Source organism: Talpa europaea, assembly GCF_964194135.1.
Source record: "Talpa europaea genome assembly, chromosome: 6".
Classification (NCBI taxonomy): Eukaryota; Metazoa; Chordata; class Mammalia; order Eulipotyphla; family Talpidae; genus Talpa; species Talpa europaea.
The window spans coordinates 49,886,528-49,901,015 of NC_140072.1; the positions used below are offsets into that span (position 1 = coordinate 49,886,528).

Here is a 14,488-nt window from a genome sequence, read left to right on the forward strand (position 1 = left end):
GACATAAGCAGACTAAATGTTCTCAGCAAACAGACCACACCCTGTTCTGAGCTACAGCCACTGCTGCTGAGACCACCATTTCTACTTGTGCTGTTTACAGGTATACAGGACCTGCCGGATGTTTCTTAATGTTCTATTTGGCCACCAGATGTCAGTGTATGATAAAGAATGCTATAGCATCACTGCTTGTTCCTAACTAAAACATATTAATAGGCAATTTCAAGAAGTTCAACTTCCTTGAGTGGAAAAGAGTAGAATGAGAATCAGCTCATTAGAAGATGATATGAAAAAGAGCTGAGAATTGGTGGGCCTTACTAGCCCCCAGTTATTGGGGGTATATCCTACTAGTGCTATCCTACCAGACAGGAAAATCTGTTTCCACCTTTTTGAAAAGTATGTCTAAAAGTTTATATTTTTTAAAAAGATACTAAGTAAAATGAAGATACCAAGCACATATCCATAGTAGCTTAATTAAACAAACAATTTAAATTTGAAAAATCCCAGATGTTACAGAATTTGGATTAAGAGAATTTATATAAACATTTGCTATATATCTATATAGATATATATAGATATAGATATATATCAATATATCTATATTATATATAGGTTTACTAGATATTAAATAATCATACTGGTAGGTACATAAAGGAATTAAGAGGCAGGAAAAAGCAATGCAAGAAAGTCTTATCATGTAAGAAATCATTTTTCCCACAGACCCAAGATTATATAGTTGGAATCATACAAATATCTGTTATTTTCAAGTAACTAAAGTTTATCGTACAAAATATTAACTCTGGCTATCTGATAACAAAAAATATAGTCCCCAAGCCTTGTTGACTTACTCCCTCCATATGGTTTGGATCCATGCACTTCTTTCGATCCCTACTCAAACAATATACTGTAGACATACATAATCTCACCCCCATCACTCAAGGTGCCCTTTAGCTTTGTCCATTTCAAATACACTGTCCACCCTGCAGTCAGAGTGATCTGTGAAACAAATCTGTTCATGCACCCCCTGGTTTAGAGCATCAGATTCTCCAAATGCCTATAAAATGGAGGTCAGACACTTACAAGAGCAACAAGGCTCTCTAGGATTTGCCTCCAGCTCTCCCACTTAGCCTAATTTCTCCTGGGCTCTAGAAATGAATATTTTATGCATTCCTTATCCACTAGGCCTCTACATGCAATGATGTTCTTTTTGCCTGTGAAAAACCCTTATTCACACTTGATCATGTTAATTGCTACACATGCACCACCTGCTCAAGGCATCTTTTATGATTTCAGTGCCGTCCCATCTCATCCTTACTCACACAGCCGGTTATGTGCATGCCAGACACTTGTGTGTACCGCAGCACTTATGCTAGCTGTTTACTAAGCCTTTTTCCCTTACATCTTACACTTCTTCATTCTCACATCTCTCTTGGCACACAGTAAAATTTCAATGAATGGTTTTAGCTTTCCTATATCTAAATCCTACCCCAAAGACTAGAGATGTCATCTCACTCAGCAATCCAAGGTCACACATACTTAGTTATTTGCAGAGCTTGGAGTAGGATGGAGACATCTGAATCCAAGTCCCGGGCTCTTTTCAAAGAGCTGGACTACTTTCAATGGCCATCAAGTAGGTACTACTTCATAGAAATATAACAGATCATTATTAAAGCACACTAATAAAAGTAATAAAGGCGACATAACAGCGATACAGATGCTAAGTCTTCAAAAATATTGGCATGGGGCCTTCCCGGTGGCGCAGTGGTTGAGTGCTGGGTTGCGAAGCTGCCCGCGGCCTCTGCGACGCAGGTTCGATCCCCGGCTGCTCCCCGGCCACCAGAGGAGGGTCCCACATGGCGTGCAGACCTCTCCTGCCGCCCGCTGCTCCCCTCAGCAGTGTACTTCGGTCCTTCTGCCTGCTCTGCTCCCCGCTCTGCCTCTGGTGAATTCTCTCACCCTCCCGTGCTTCTGACTGTACCCAATGCATGTATAAAAAACAAACAAACAAACAAATAAATAAATAAATAAATAAATATTGGCATGGACAGAGATAGGCAGGAAACTGCTGGGTTTGCCTCTTCCATCTGAATTAGGAATCTAAATTCAGATGGAGTACCTGAATTAGGAATCTAAAATTGCTTTCCAGAAGCTAAATGGCTCTTCCTGCTGGCTTTTGTTTTTATGTATTTGGCCTCTACTTTACTAATTTATTTAGAACACTGGATATATCTTGCTTTTTCCACATCTATGTGTGCTTGCAATATTTTTATAGGGCTCTCTCATCTCTCCACCCTCATTCTAATGTAATGTAGTATATGGGAAACTGGCAGTGTTCATAAGCTAATCTTTGTGGAATGTCAGAGAAGGAGATGAGTCCTGGGGATATCCTCTCTGATTAAAAACAAAACAAAACTACATGGATTTCTACCCAAAAAGGATTGGAACTGGGAAGGGAGTATACCAGATGTTCCGTGAAAACTTACTTTTCCCAAGAGATAGTTGTCCTTCCTGATGCTGTAGAACCCACCAGTTAATAAAACCCTTTAATAATCCCTAAGCCAGCCACAACTCTGGGTCTTGTCTCTTTATAGGACAAAATTTCCAGAGGAACATCTATTCTAAGCCTAGTATCAACAACAGGAAATAGAAAATAATTATGCCACTATTCAGAAAGCATAAGTGTATTATTTGGAGCAGGGGACAAGAGAAAAATCTCTACTTCAGGCTCCTCTGCATAGATCTCTGAGGTCCTGTATTTGGGCCTCATCCTTAAAGTGACCTTATATAGTTCTTCAGTTCTCTACTGGAGTGAATTCCAAACTGGATCCCAAACCTTAGAGCAGAGCTCTTATTACGCTCAGTGTCCAGAAATGCATTCCATGAGTTCCCAAAACAGGCTAGGGAACTGCTGTGAAATGACTGCTGCCACTTGAAGTTTTGCTGCATAACCTCATTCCTTGGACTAGAGCCTCTAGAAAATCTGTGTACACTTAGAAGAGCACACAGTTGGCACAACCTTAGGGCACTGATCCCTAGAGCATGGTGATGCTCCACTGGGGACAATTCTCTCACCTCTGCAGTTAGCCTAAGCCCCCAAACCTTGTGAGACACAGAATTTTGCTGTCACAATCAACCAGTGAAGCAGCGATCATGCCAGTCACTATCCTCACATTCCAACACTCCCAGACACTGAATACCAGATCAAGTAGAAAGTTACAATTAGATTCAGAAAACATAGATAAAGAAAAGTATAAAAAAAGAAAATCTCAGAAGGCAGAAGGGAAGTATAGAAAATTAAGAAGAAACAGGAAGGGCAACTTATATCAAGTTGATCTGTCATGAAAACATTTCAGTTCAGTGTGGTTGGGACCAGATGGTTTTACTTCTCAAGGACAGATATTTAAATCTTGCAAGTTAAAAGTCACACAAAGAAAGAAAGCATGCTTAGGGCCTCCCCGGTGGCGCAGCAGTTGAGCACTGGGTTGCGAAGCTGCCCGCAGCCTCTGCGGTGCCAGTTCGATCCCCGGCTGCTCCCTGGCCACCGGAGGAGGGTCCCACATGGCGCGCAGACCTCTCCTGCCGCCCGCTGCTCCCCTCAGCAGTGTACTTTGGTCCTTCTGCCTGCTCTGCTCCCTGCTCTGGCTCTGGCTCTGGTGAATTCTCTTACCCTCCCGCGCTTCTGAGTCTACCCAGTGCATGTATAAACAAAAACAAACAAACAAATAAATAAAACATGCCTCTATTAATAAAAAGAAAGAAAGAAAGCATGCTTAATATTATTAAATGTCCCTCCCTTCCAAGGATGAAACAGTTAAGAACTAGAAAATAAGAGTACAAAGATTTTGAGTGAGGGGTCACTAGAGACCCTCATAGATTATCAAAATAGGGTTATGGTTTTAAGGGTCTTGATGTTAATTTCAAATTCTTTTAAAGTATCTTCAACTACAAAAGCTTCAAAAAATAAGATATACTATACTCTTCTTAATACAATAAAAAATTCTGGAGAAGTAACTTAATTTTCCTCTCTTCCACTCTTGAAAGGTTTCTGTCAGTCAAAATTGACATAATGAGATTTACTTTCGAGTAGTCATTACATTTAATTTTTTTTTTGTATTCCTTAGTAGATAGTTTTACAAGACAAAATTACCTCAAATTGCCTTTTAACTGAAGCTGTGTTTTCCATTCATAGGCAATCATTTCACTTTTTTGTTTTTGGATCATTAGAGACTCTTTTGAAAATTTCAAGTTGTTAAAATTCTTATTTTTTCTTCATTCTTTTGGTTCATAAATCACCATATCAACTACTCATGTAAGCAGACTAATAGTAGCAGAAAATAGATCACCAAACAATGAGCCACTATAATTTCCCAGAGAGATCTCAATCCTCTAGCTTTAGACAAATGAATGTAAAAGTCCTAACTTTTACTTTGCCCTTAACCAATTATCAAACTTAAAGCCATTTCTCCATCCCACCCCACATAACCAATTTGACATGCTTATGGCTATTAACATGATATGTGCTTGAAATTTAACAGCAGGGCATGCTAACATTGCTGACTAGGGAAAAATATTTTCTATTTGTCATTCTTTTTACTTCAAGATCTCAAAGACACTTTAATTTTTAAAAACTCTATTATGGGAGCCTCCTTGGTTCCTAGAAGTTAAGTCTTAGCACTATAACCACTACAGCCTAAAGCCTGAGTTTGACCTCTGGCCAGGGAGCTAACCCACATATGATGATGCAGCAGACCTCTCTTGTCTAGCCCGCTGCTTCCCTCAGCAGTGTGTTTCAGTAGATCTGCCCATTCTGCTCCCACTCTGTTTCTGGTGAATACTCTCAACCCCACCCTCTGGACTACACCTTCAGTTCTTCTACATAAAAATAAATAAAAATACTACTACATTAGCAGGCTATTAAACCAAATCTCAGGGAAATATTGTTAGAAAAGTAGATCACAGAAAGTTTGAATGCATTTCCCCCCCCAATGTAATATATATATATTTTTAATATCTGAGATTGGCATTTAAAATTCAAAACAGATGCCTGTGAGTTCTAACTCAATTTCAAGTCAATATGTCTAGGAAATAAAAATCATATCAAATTATTCATTATGCAATTGTAGAACAGTGTATAATTATGCTATAAAGAGAAATAGCATATTATTTTTTAGAGCAGGGATTTAAAATACTACATTTTTTTTTAGTGCAGGGATTTCAAATACTATTAAGGACTGTGTAGGTTTGCTGTTGTCAGAAATAATGGAAAATCTAAAACCGGCTCATTACCTTATCTGTTCTAATATTCAATAATATTTTACTGTAATAATGGATTTTGAGAAAAATATAGGAATTAAGTGCATTTATTAAATCACAATGACAACAGATGGAAATACTATGTATAAAATGTTAATAGACAGCTCCACATGTTCATTTTTGTCAACCTTTGAAAAATAAAAGTTTTTGCATTGGATCTTGCTTTCTACAATTTAAAATTTAAGAAACAGTATATAGATTTAATAATAAAAGATAACTTGGCTAATATGCTTTGTTAATAAAATATATAATTACTTAGGTAACATAAGTAATAAAACTCGTTAAAATATAAAATATATAAAATTAACAAAATGTAATTAGTGAATTACTTTGTTATTATAGCATGTTTTATAAAAAAGCATTTAAATTTGTATCATATGTTCAGCTCCCAAAGTCTTTTCTAGCTTTAGAAAATATTATAGTAAAAGAAAACAGCTGAAAATTTAACATATGTTGAAATACTTTGCTACTAGATTTTTTCCATGTTGTCTGAGTTTTAAGAATCCAACTACTTTTGTAATACAACACTGATGCCTCAATTATTAAATTCACTTCAGGTAAAAGGTTTTTAATGAAAATGGTTGGAATAAAAAGAGAATGGGACCGTGGAGTTATAATCACACTCTTGGGCAGAAGGTGGCAGCAGCTGAAGAGTATATATAGGTATGCCTCACTTTTACACTAACACCTGGTCCTCCTTAGGTTGCACTGCCTACTTTTTTACTATGAAATTATTTCTATTTATAAAATTCAATGGTGTCAAAATCTGACTAATTCACCTATTCTTAATTTAAAAAGTGTCATTTCATAAAATAATTTTGTATTTGCGATTATAATTTTCTGTTCTGTTTAACTGTTAAGGCATTTTGCTTAAATGCACAATTTTAAACTTCCTATAGTAATATTTTGCCATTTAAATGGTTGACCTGCTCATGTTTGTTTCCTTAAAATATTGCCTCACCCATTCTTAGTCCAGAAAATAACTTTATCATTACTCTGTCAAGTTTCAAAAGAACAATCTTAGAATTTTCATTGTATTCCCTAACATTATAAAATTGATAGTTTTCCCATTTGGGATCATGACATCATTTATCAAAGAGTAAAGTTTTTTCCTCAATACCATTGGAATTTTTTTTTTTTTTGGTCTTCCACATCTATATCAGTATTATTTCCAGCACACATAAAGACATAAAAGTAATGAAAAAGTGTCCAATTATTCTTATGGTCTACTTTGTAAACAGGATCTCTTTTTATCTTTTCCCATTAATTTTTTTATTTATGTCTTATAAGTTCCAATTGATTTTCATTTGTCTCCTGAAACTTTGTAAATACAATTAAATATTAATTCCTAAATTCTAGTGCTAATGCTTTAAATTTATTATCACACTTAATCCTTATAAAATGACTTGGGAAATATATTGTCTATGTTCAATATATTTATTTCTCAGCTAACTAAAAAAAATAAGAGGACAAACCCTGGTGTAAATAGCAAAGAGCAATCTGAATATAAAGTGTTATAATTACTTCTCCATTCTATCTTCCATCTTATGCTTTTAGCAATCATTGCACTGCTTCTGATTCCCTCTTTTCCAACAGCCAGCTAGTAATCTCCTGCCAAAATTTAATGACAACATTCCCCAAAGCAAGCAGCTTCTCCATAGCTGTTAAATAACCTATTTTTCTCCTATGAATTCCTGTAACATTGTTTGATCACTTAAAAGGTATCTAATACATTCTACTTCCCTCATCTCCCTACAGAAAAATATAACCCCCAAAGCAGATAGATTATTTATAAATCTTTGTAGCTCTTATAACACACGTAGGTTCTCAATGAACATAGGATAAATTCAACTGAATTCCAGCTTCTCAAGGCTGGTCCCATAGCCTGACCGAGGGGAGGGAGAGGACTGTGGCCCTGGGCTGCTGATTACCTGCAACCCTTTCACTGATTTTGATAACTGAATATGCCCCAGCACAGAGAACCTGTTCCCTGTGCTTGCCTCAGCAGTACAAACTGTTAGAAATAGCAGGTAGGGTCATTCATGGGACTAGCAGAAAGTGCTACCCTGAGGGGCCAATGTACAGAAGACCAGAATCTCATGAAAAAAAGAGGGCAATGGAGTTTGTTTGCCACTGATATAAAATGAGAAGAAACTGTGGACAATCATAACCTAGATATAACAGAGGCAATCTATACATAGACTGGCCATGATATTTGTCCCACAATAAGAAAGGACAAATAATAAGATAATCATCTAAATGATGAACTGTCACTAATATAGTCCAAGGGGTAGGAAGATTAAGCGTACAAGGGTTTTTACTGGCATGAGACCAAGCCTTCTGAAACACAGTTTCTATTTCCTTTAAATAGAAAAGAACCACTTTGTCAATATGTTGGAATTCTAAAAACAAAAACACATTTATCTTACTATCGAAAGTGTCTAGAAGATGTTCATCAATGTGTACTATCGTGGTGGTCCTTCCTCCCCAACACCAGGTATTCAATCAAAGTGGATATTGTATACACCCCCCAAAAGCTTACGTCAAATTCATTCAGAGCCGCAGCCAGCTCGCCAATGCCCGTGTGACCTTTGGCTTCATCAGTGGGCGAGGTAGCTTGAGCAGCATTGGAGATGCCAGCAATGGCTTCTTGGACTTGTTTGAACACATAATCGCGGTTGGCTCTTGTGGCAGCAACATCTGGGTGGCGAAGAAATGCTTGGGAGGCCGTATACAGCATTGTGGCATTCTTCTTCAAAGCCCCTCGGGCAGCTGCCATCTCATCTCGACAGTGAGGGTCCTTAAGCTCCTGTGTGTGCGAAACGTAAAACCCATCACACATCCAAAAAGTCTGGCATGGAGGCATTTGGAATAGACTATACTGAACTTCAGAATGTTTCTACGTTCTCTTATGTTCTTTCAAGCTTCCAAGATTTTGTACATAATTGTTCTTTTGTACATAGTTATTCTTTCTGTATGAATACCCGAATGAGCCTTCTCAAACCTATCATTTCACCTGATATGTCCTGTCTTCTAGAACCAACTCTCCATACAACTCTCTAAGCTATGTCCCCTTTTATCTCCTTCCATGAGACCCTACTCCCTTCTATTACACTTTATCATATTCATTCATTAAAACTTGTTTCCCTCCTATAGTCTACATGTAAAGAGAGCAAGGAGCCCAATATATCTTGTTTGAGGACTCTTCAGTCATTAACACAATGTCCACACCATAAAAGCATTCATAAATATTACTGAAAGAATACATAAATTGAGTCACCGAGGTAAATGGCTTACGTTAATTAGTCATTAATCAATGAAAAACCCAAGCTTCAGTCTTGTGATACTCTGCTTGCTTCCATTTTCAATTACAATTCAACTGTCTCCATTAAAATTACAAATATGGAAAAATCAAACTCTCCTGGTTTGTGCTGAGTGTCTTACTGCCATTTCATTAGTATTTCCAAAATAAAGCTCATAAAAAAAAAATGCCTTTAATGGCAGCTCAATCATTGAGTTTAAGGAATAAAAATGGTCTGCTTTCCTACTTTTGGATGTCAAAATAATGCCACTGGAGAGTCTTTTATTTCAGTGTTAAAGATTATTGTTAAGAAAATGTTTTTATTTTGGAAATGTTAAAGGCAGTGTTACTCTCTGAGAGCCATTTAGGATTGCCAGATAATCACCTCTGGGACAGTACTTTTCAATTTCAAAACATAATGAGTCTTTGAACCACGGGTATTCTATTCCCACTTATTCATTTGGTACATGATGGACAGATAACCTCTTGACAGTGAACTATGTCTTCTCTTCTGTGGGCCAAAATAATTCTAACAAGCACACTAACTTTGATATCAAGGTTTATCAAGGTAAATTGATAATAAGCAATAAACAACTAGGAGAGTCACTGATTCTCCTTTGCTTAAGCACTAATTGATTTATGTCAACAAACTCAAATTTCTGAATTGGGATTTATTTTTAACCCCCAAAGATGAACACAGATAAAAAGTGAAGGTATTCCTCCAGAATAGCTCTCATCTAGAAATTCCATATTTCATAGCTTAGTGTCCATATCAAACATATATATATATATATATATATATATATGATTATGGAAGTGAAAAATGGGGGGTGAGGGTAAATTCTTTAAGTTATTTGAGAAGATATTCTTTAACCACATGAAAAAAGAAACTGGAAATAATATCGATGTTGAATTATGAGTGAGTGGTCAAGTAAGTCATTGAATTTGATGGACTGTTAGTCAATATGAAAATTAATTTATAAAAAATTATTTATAAGAATATACTGTACATAATTATATGCATACATTGATTATAAACACGTTACAATATGAAGGCAAATTAAGTGAATTGCAGTACACCAAAATATGGCTTTTGTGGGTGGTAAGGTATTATATGTTTTTTATTATTTCAATTCTGATTTTTTTGTAAATTTTCTAGAAAGAATCTGAATAGCTAGAAAGACAAGGCACTATTCAAATAAAAACAATTATAGTTATGAGTATTATCATATGAATATTTCATATATGCCTATGAATTTTAATGTAAACTACATGCCAATGAGTAATATTTCAATCTCCAGCCCACATCTCATTTCTAGTTGACAGTTCTACCTGGACAGCTCACAAGAATTTCAAAATTAATGTATCTAAATATAAATCTTGATTTCTAATCCTAACTGGTCCCTTTTCTTGTTTTTTCCATCTCAGTAAATTCATCACCACCTACTCATTTGCTGAAGTGAATTAGTTACTGTCAATCCTTAACCTCACATCCAATTCAACAGCACATCCTGAGTGTTCTATTTTCAAAATTAACTTTGACTTTTTACTTTTCTCATTTCCACTGCTACCACACTGAGATCACCACCATCTCTCACCTAGACTAATTCAGCTCCTCTTCCAGTGTCCTATCCTGTTTTAGAATATAAGTATAGTAATAAAATGTAAATCTTATATACAGATACCAAACTTGGGACTATTCAAATGCTACTCACTCATTTACAATAAAATCGAACCACTTTGCAAGACACTGAATGTCCTGGTTCTTTCTTTCTTCCCAACCAGCTCTTTGTTACACTCAAATCAAGATTCAAATTCTTTTTATCCATTGCTTAAACAAGTTCAATGCCTTTTTCATCTCACACCTTGCTTCAAAGTAACTTTGAACCCTACACATATTATATTTTGGGATACTGCACACAAAATTCCACTTGAAGGAGTTCTGCTGATAGCAAGTCACTCAATCATCACGAACTAAAATCTGTGTGTGCAGGTCACAAGGACATGTTAAGCTCTTTGGTAAACAGGGATTAGATCTTGGTCAAGTCTGTCATACCAACACTCTTTGCTACTGCCTAGCAAAGAGTGAACATTCAACAAATATTTTTTGACTAAAACTTTCTTTGGTCATAGAGAACCTTAGAAATAGTAATTAGAATTGTCCTAAATGTTAAAGAACTCGGGCAGCACTGAACTAACCCTTTCCGATTTGGGTATGATTTTTTTCTAAGAAAGAATAACACACTCTTTGGGAACAAAACCCCAGTGGTACCAGATGAACGAATACAGCAGGCTAAAATTGGGGTGAGAGGGCCTCCCTAGTGGCACAGGCAGTTGAGTGAGCGCTGTGAAGCTGTCTGCAGCCTCTGCAGCACAGGTTTGATCCCAGCTGGCCATGGAGATATCCACATGGCATGGCAGACCACTCCTGTCTCGCCCGCTATTCCCCTCAGCAGTGCATTTCGGTCAGTCTGGCTGTTCTGTTCCCCGATCTGTCTCTGGTGAATCCTCTCACTCTCCCTCACATCTGGCTGTACCCCGGTTCTTGTATGCATAAATAAGGATATCTTTAAAAAAAATAAAATAGGGCCTCCCTGGTGGCGCAGGCAGTTGAGCGCCACACTGTGAAGCTGTCCACGGCCTCTGCAGCACAGCTTCAATCCCAGCCAGCCATGGAGATACCCACATGGCATGGCAGACCTCTCCTGTCTCATCAGCTGCTCCCCTCAGCAGTGTATTTCTTCAGTCTGCCTGTTCTGTTCCCTGCACTGTCTCCGGTGAATCCTCTCACCCTCCCGCACATCTGACCTGTCCCCCGGTTCTTGTATAAAAATAAATAAATCTTCAAAAATAAAATAAAATAGGGGTCATAGCTCTAGACAAAAATGATGACGAAATCTCAGAACAGCCATGTTCAAATTAATCATACCAGTGCTCCACAAGCCCCACTTCCTCCCTCCTCTCTTCCCAATCTCCTTCTACTTTTCCTTTCACTTTCTAACTGTTGCCTTTCTCATTTTCACAGCAGTTTTCAATACACACTGCCTATCTTGCTGTACATATGCACAGTGCTATTCACAGGGTAGGAAATAGAAAATGAGAGCAAAGAGTCATGCCCAGAGAGTGCTCACAGCATTGTGCCAGTTTGATTTTTTTATTTGATTCAGGAGCTTTTTCTACAATGAACACAAAGTTAGGTGTGCTGTGGCAGACAAGGTGGTTCTTACCAATGCAGCAGATGGTTTGTCACCTGTTTTAAGTAGCCAGGGTCCAGAGAGTATACCAGGACCCACAGCAGTATCAGAACTCACCCAGGAGGAAGCAAATTTAGGGATCCTGTGAGGAGGGCATTTGATTATTTTACTGGTTGGCAGATGCAGCTGATCCAATTGTTCAGAATTACAAACCTATTAAGATTAAACTCAAACATTTTCTCGCCTATCAGTTCCAAAAACGTTTCCTACCTGTTGTCTTCTTGCTGCTACATAGTTAAGTTTCACCATCTCTTTCCCAAATTCTTTAAAGCGGTTTGCAAGGTCTTGCTCATTCGTAGCATTTTTCACAGCTTCCAGAGCCTCCTCTACCTGAAGTGACAAAAAAGGAAACATTTATAATTAAATATCATTTAAATAATATTAGTTATAGGTAGTAGCTTGTAAATTAAAAAACAATATGCATATCATTTAAATTAAAAGAAAACAAAACCCTTAGCAAGCATTTATAATCAGAATAAATATTTGTTCAAAGTTTACAGGACATTTTACATGTAAAAGGTAATTGCTGAGCTCTTGGGACATATAAAATATTGATTTTACTATATTATGATTATGATATGGAATATAAAATTCTAATTTCAAGTAAAATTAAAAATATTTTAAATATAGAATTTTAAAACAAATTACAGAACTCTTTAGAAGAAGTAGTTCACAAATAAAACTGGAATAATTCCTAGGCTGCTGAAAGTTTGATACAGTTTGAATCTTCAACCAATCTTCTTTGCAATACCTAATTCTAGAAGTGAAGGGACTGTCAGGTAGAATCTCTGAAGTAAATTTTATCAGTGGAAATAGTCAAGGACATAGTTCTGAGTGACTGAGGCACAAGAGAGATACATGTTTACAAAATCAAAAGTGCTTAGATATGAAGGGAGCCTGATTGAAGTCTCAACTAATACAGGCTTCTAAGAGAACAGGGAAAAAAAAAGTAGCTCTGAAGGAGTAATAAAAAAGGTGGAGAATACATGGGCCTACTGCAAAATTCAAGCTGACATTTGTAGTGTAGCACAAACCAGAGAATGACATAGAAATAGCTCACTGTTAATACAAAAACAAATGACCATTAAAATGGCTGGAAACAGCCATATATTAACACAATTCTGAGTTATATAGATACACCTTTAAACTTGATGCCATCACAAAGGTGGCTAATTCAACTTTCTTCTCAAGTTGCACTGTGTGGAAGAAGAAGCAGTGATAACAGAAGCCATCAAACCTTTTACTTCATAGATATAAGAGCACTCAATTTACTAACTAAGCTAACTCACTCCAGAAAGAGTTGAAACAAGTTCAGTGATTTAGAACCATGGTGATCTGGACACCACATAAAATTGTTTCCATTCTTCTGCAGAACTTTTATATCTCTTTCTAATTGTAAAACTCTAAAATGATGATTTTACTCCTCACCTTGATGAGAAAATATATTATTCAGCAAATGGATATAATAAGGATTCCAATAGAACTTCCAGCCCAGATGTAATGAGCACACCAATGCAGGCAATAATGAACAAGTTTGCTTACTTAGAGCTCTTTGCCTTTGGAGATTCATGGCCAGGACCTCAGCACTATCTAAACAAAGTTGCATTTCAGAAGGGTTGGGTAGCCAGTCAAAGCTAGTCTGCCTCTTTTACCTCTTTGCCTGTCCTCCCTGCCCTTGTCTGGAAACTGCAGCAAATGGTTGTGCCTGCTGAAAAACAATGCCATCAATGTAACAAACATGAAGACATTTGTGTCTAAAAGGAACCCTTTGTCTTTAAACCAGTGCTCAGACCTTACAGGGCTACCCAGGTCTGGGACCTCATGCATGAGTCATAAAGCTTTTTCCTGACCTTACCATTCCTTAAGTACTGCTTGTTCTTCCTCTGCCTGGGTAAAAGGCCAGAATTTCTACAACAGCCTGTGTTAGTTGTTTTCTGGTTCCTATCCAGCTCTAGTACTACTCCAGGAAAAAAAAGCAGGATAGTTGAAAACAGGAAGTGTTGTATGTTAGGATGTTTTTAGGCACTCCAGTCAAATGACACTTAATGATACTGGAACAGCCCATTTAAAACATGTTCATAGTTAAATGATAATATCCTACCTCAAACCTTTAAAACAACAAATGAGAAATGCCTCACTTGCTGATATATTTATAATCATCTTCACAAGGCTATCAACAGCATCAGACTGAGCGGACGCTCTTGGCAGTTAATTTGTTCCTGCTGCTTAAGTGAGTTGTAAATCTCAGGACATAAAAACTGGTGCTGGGGAGCAACAAAATAATTATCTCAGAGGGAGCTAAATCTTGGATTTGACTATATATATATATATATATATATATATATATATATATAAAACTTCTACCATTTGTTAATCAGACCAATTTGGAGTACTTATTTTGGTATAGTGTCTCTAATTCATTTTCTCATTGGTTTTCTTTGAAGAATCTAGTCTTTTTTTCAACTTTATGTTTCTAATTCATGGACGTTCTTTTGAAAAGAAACATCAATGAGAGAGCTGTCTATGTAAATTGTACACTTGCACATACTCAGAGTTTTAATCTAAAAGGATCTGAAAGGTGACCTGGTAGAAAGTTCTCAAAGTAATATGGCTCGAAATCTAA

At 36.8% G+C, this 14,488-nt stretch overlaps 1 protein-coding gene across 4 annotated transcripts in view; it reads right to left on the reverse strand.

Annotated features, from left to right (window-relative positions):
• Positions 1-14,488, reverse strand: part of CTNNA2 (catenin alpha 2) — a gene marked incomplete at both ends in the record, with an annotated part of 953,627 nt that overhangs the window by 737,018 nt on the left and 202,121 nt on the right. For all 4 annotated transcript variants that reach the window (XM_084235606.1, XM_084235605.1, XM_084235604.1 and 1 more), the window contains 2 exons: positions 7,853-8,119; positions 12,076-12,195. In XM_084235606.1, the coding sequence (XP_084091732.1) occupies positions 7,853-8,119; positions 12,076-12,195 (387 nt within the window). The remainder of the gene's footprint in view (positions 1-7,852; positions 8,120-12,075; positions 12,196-14,488) is intronic.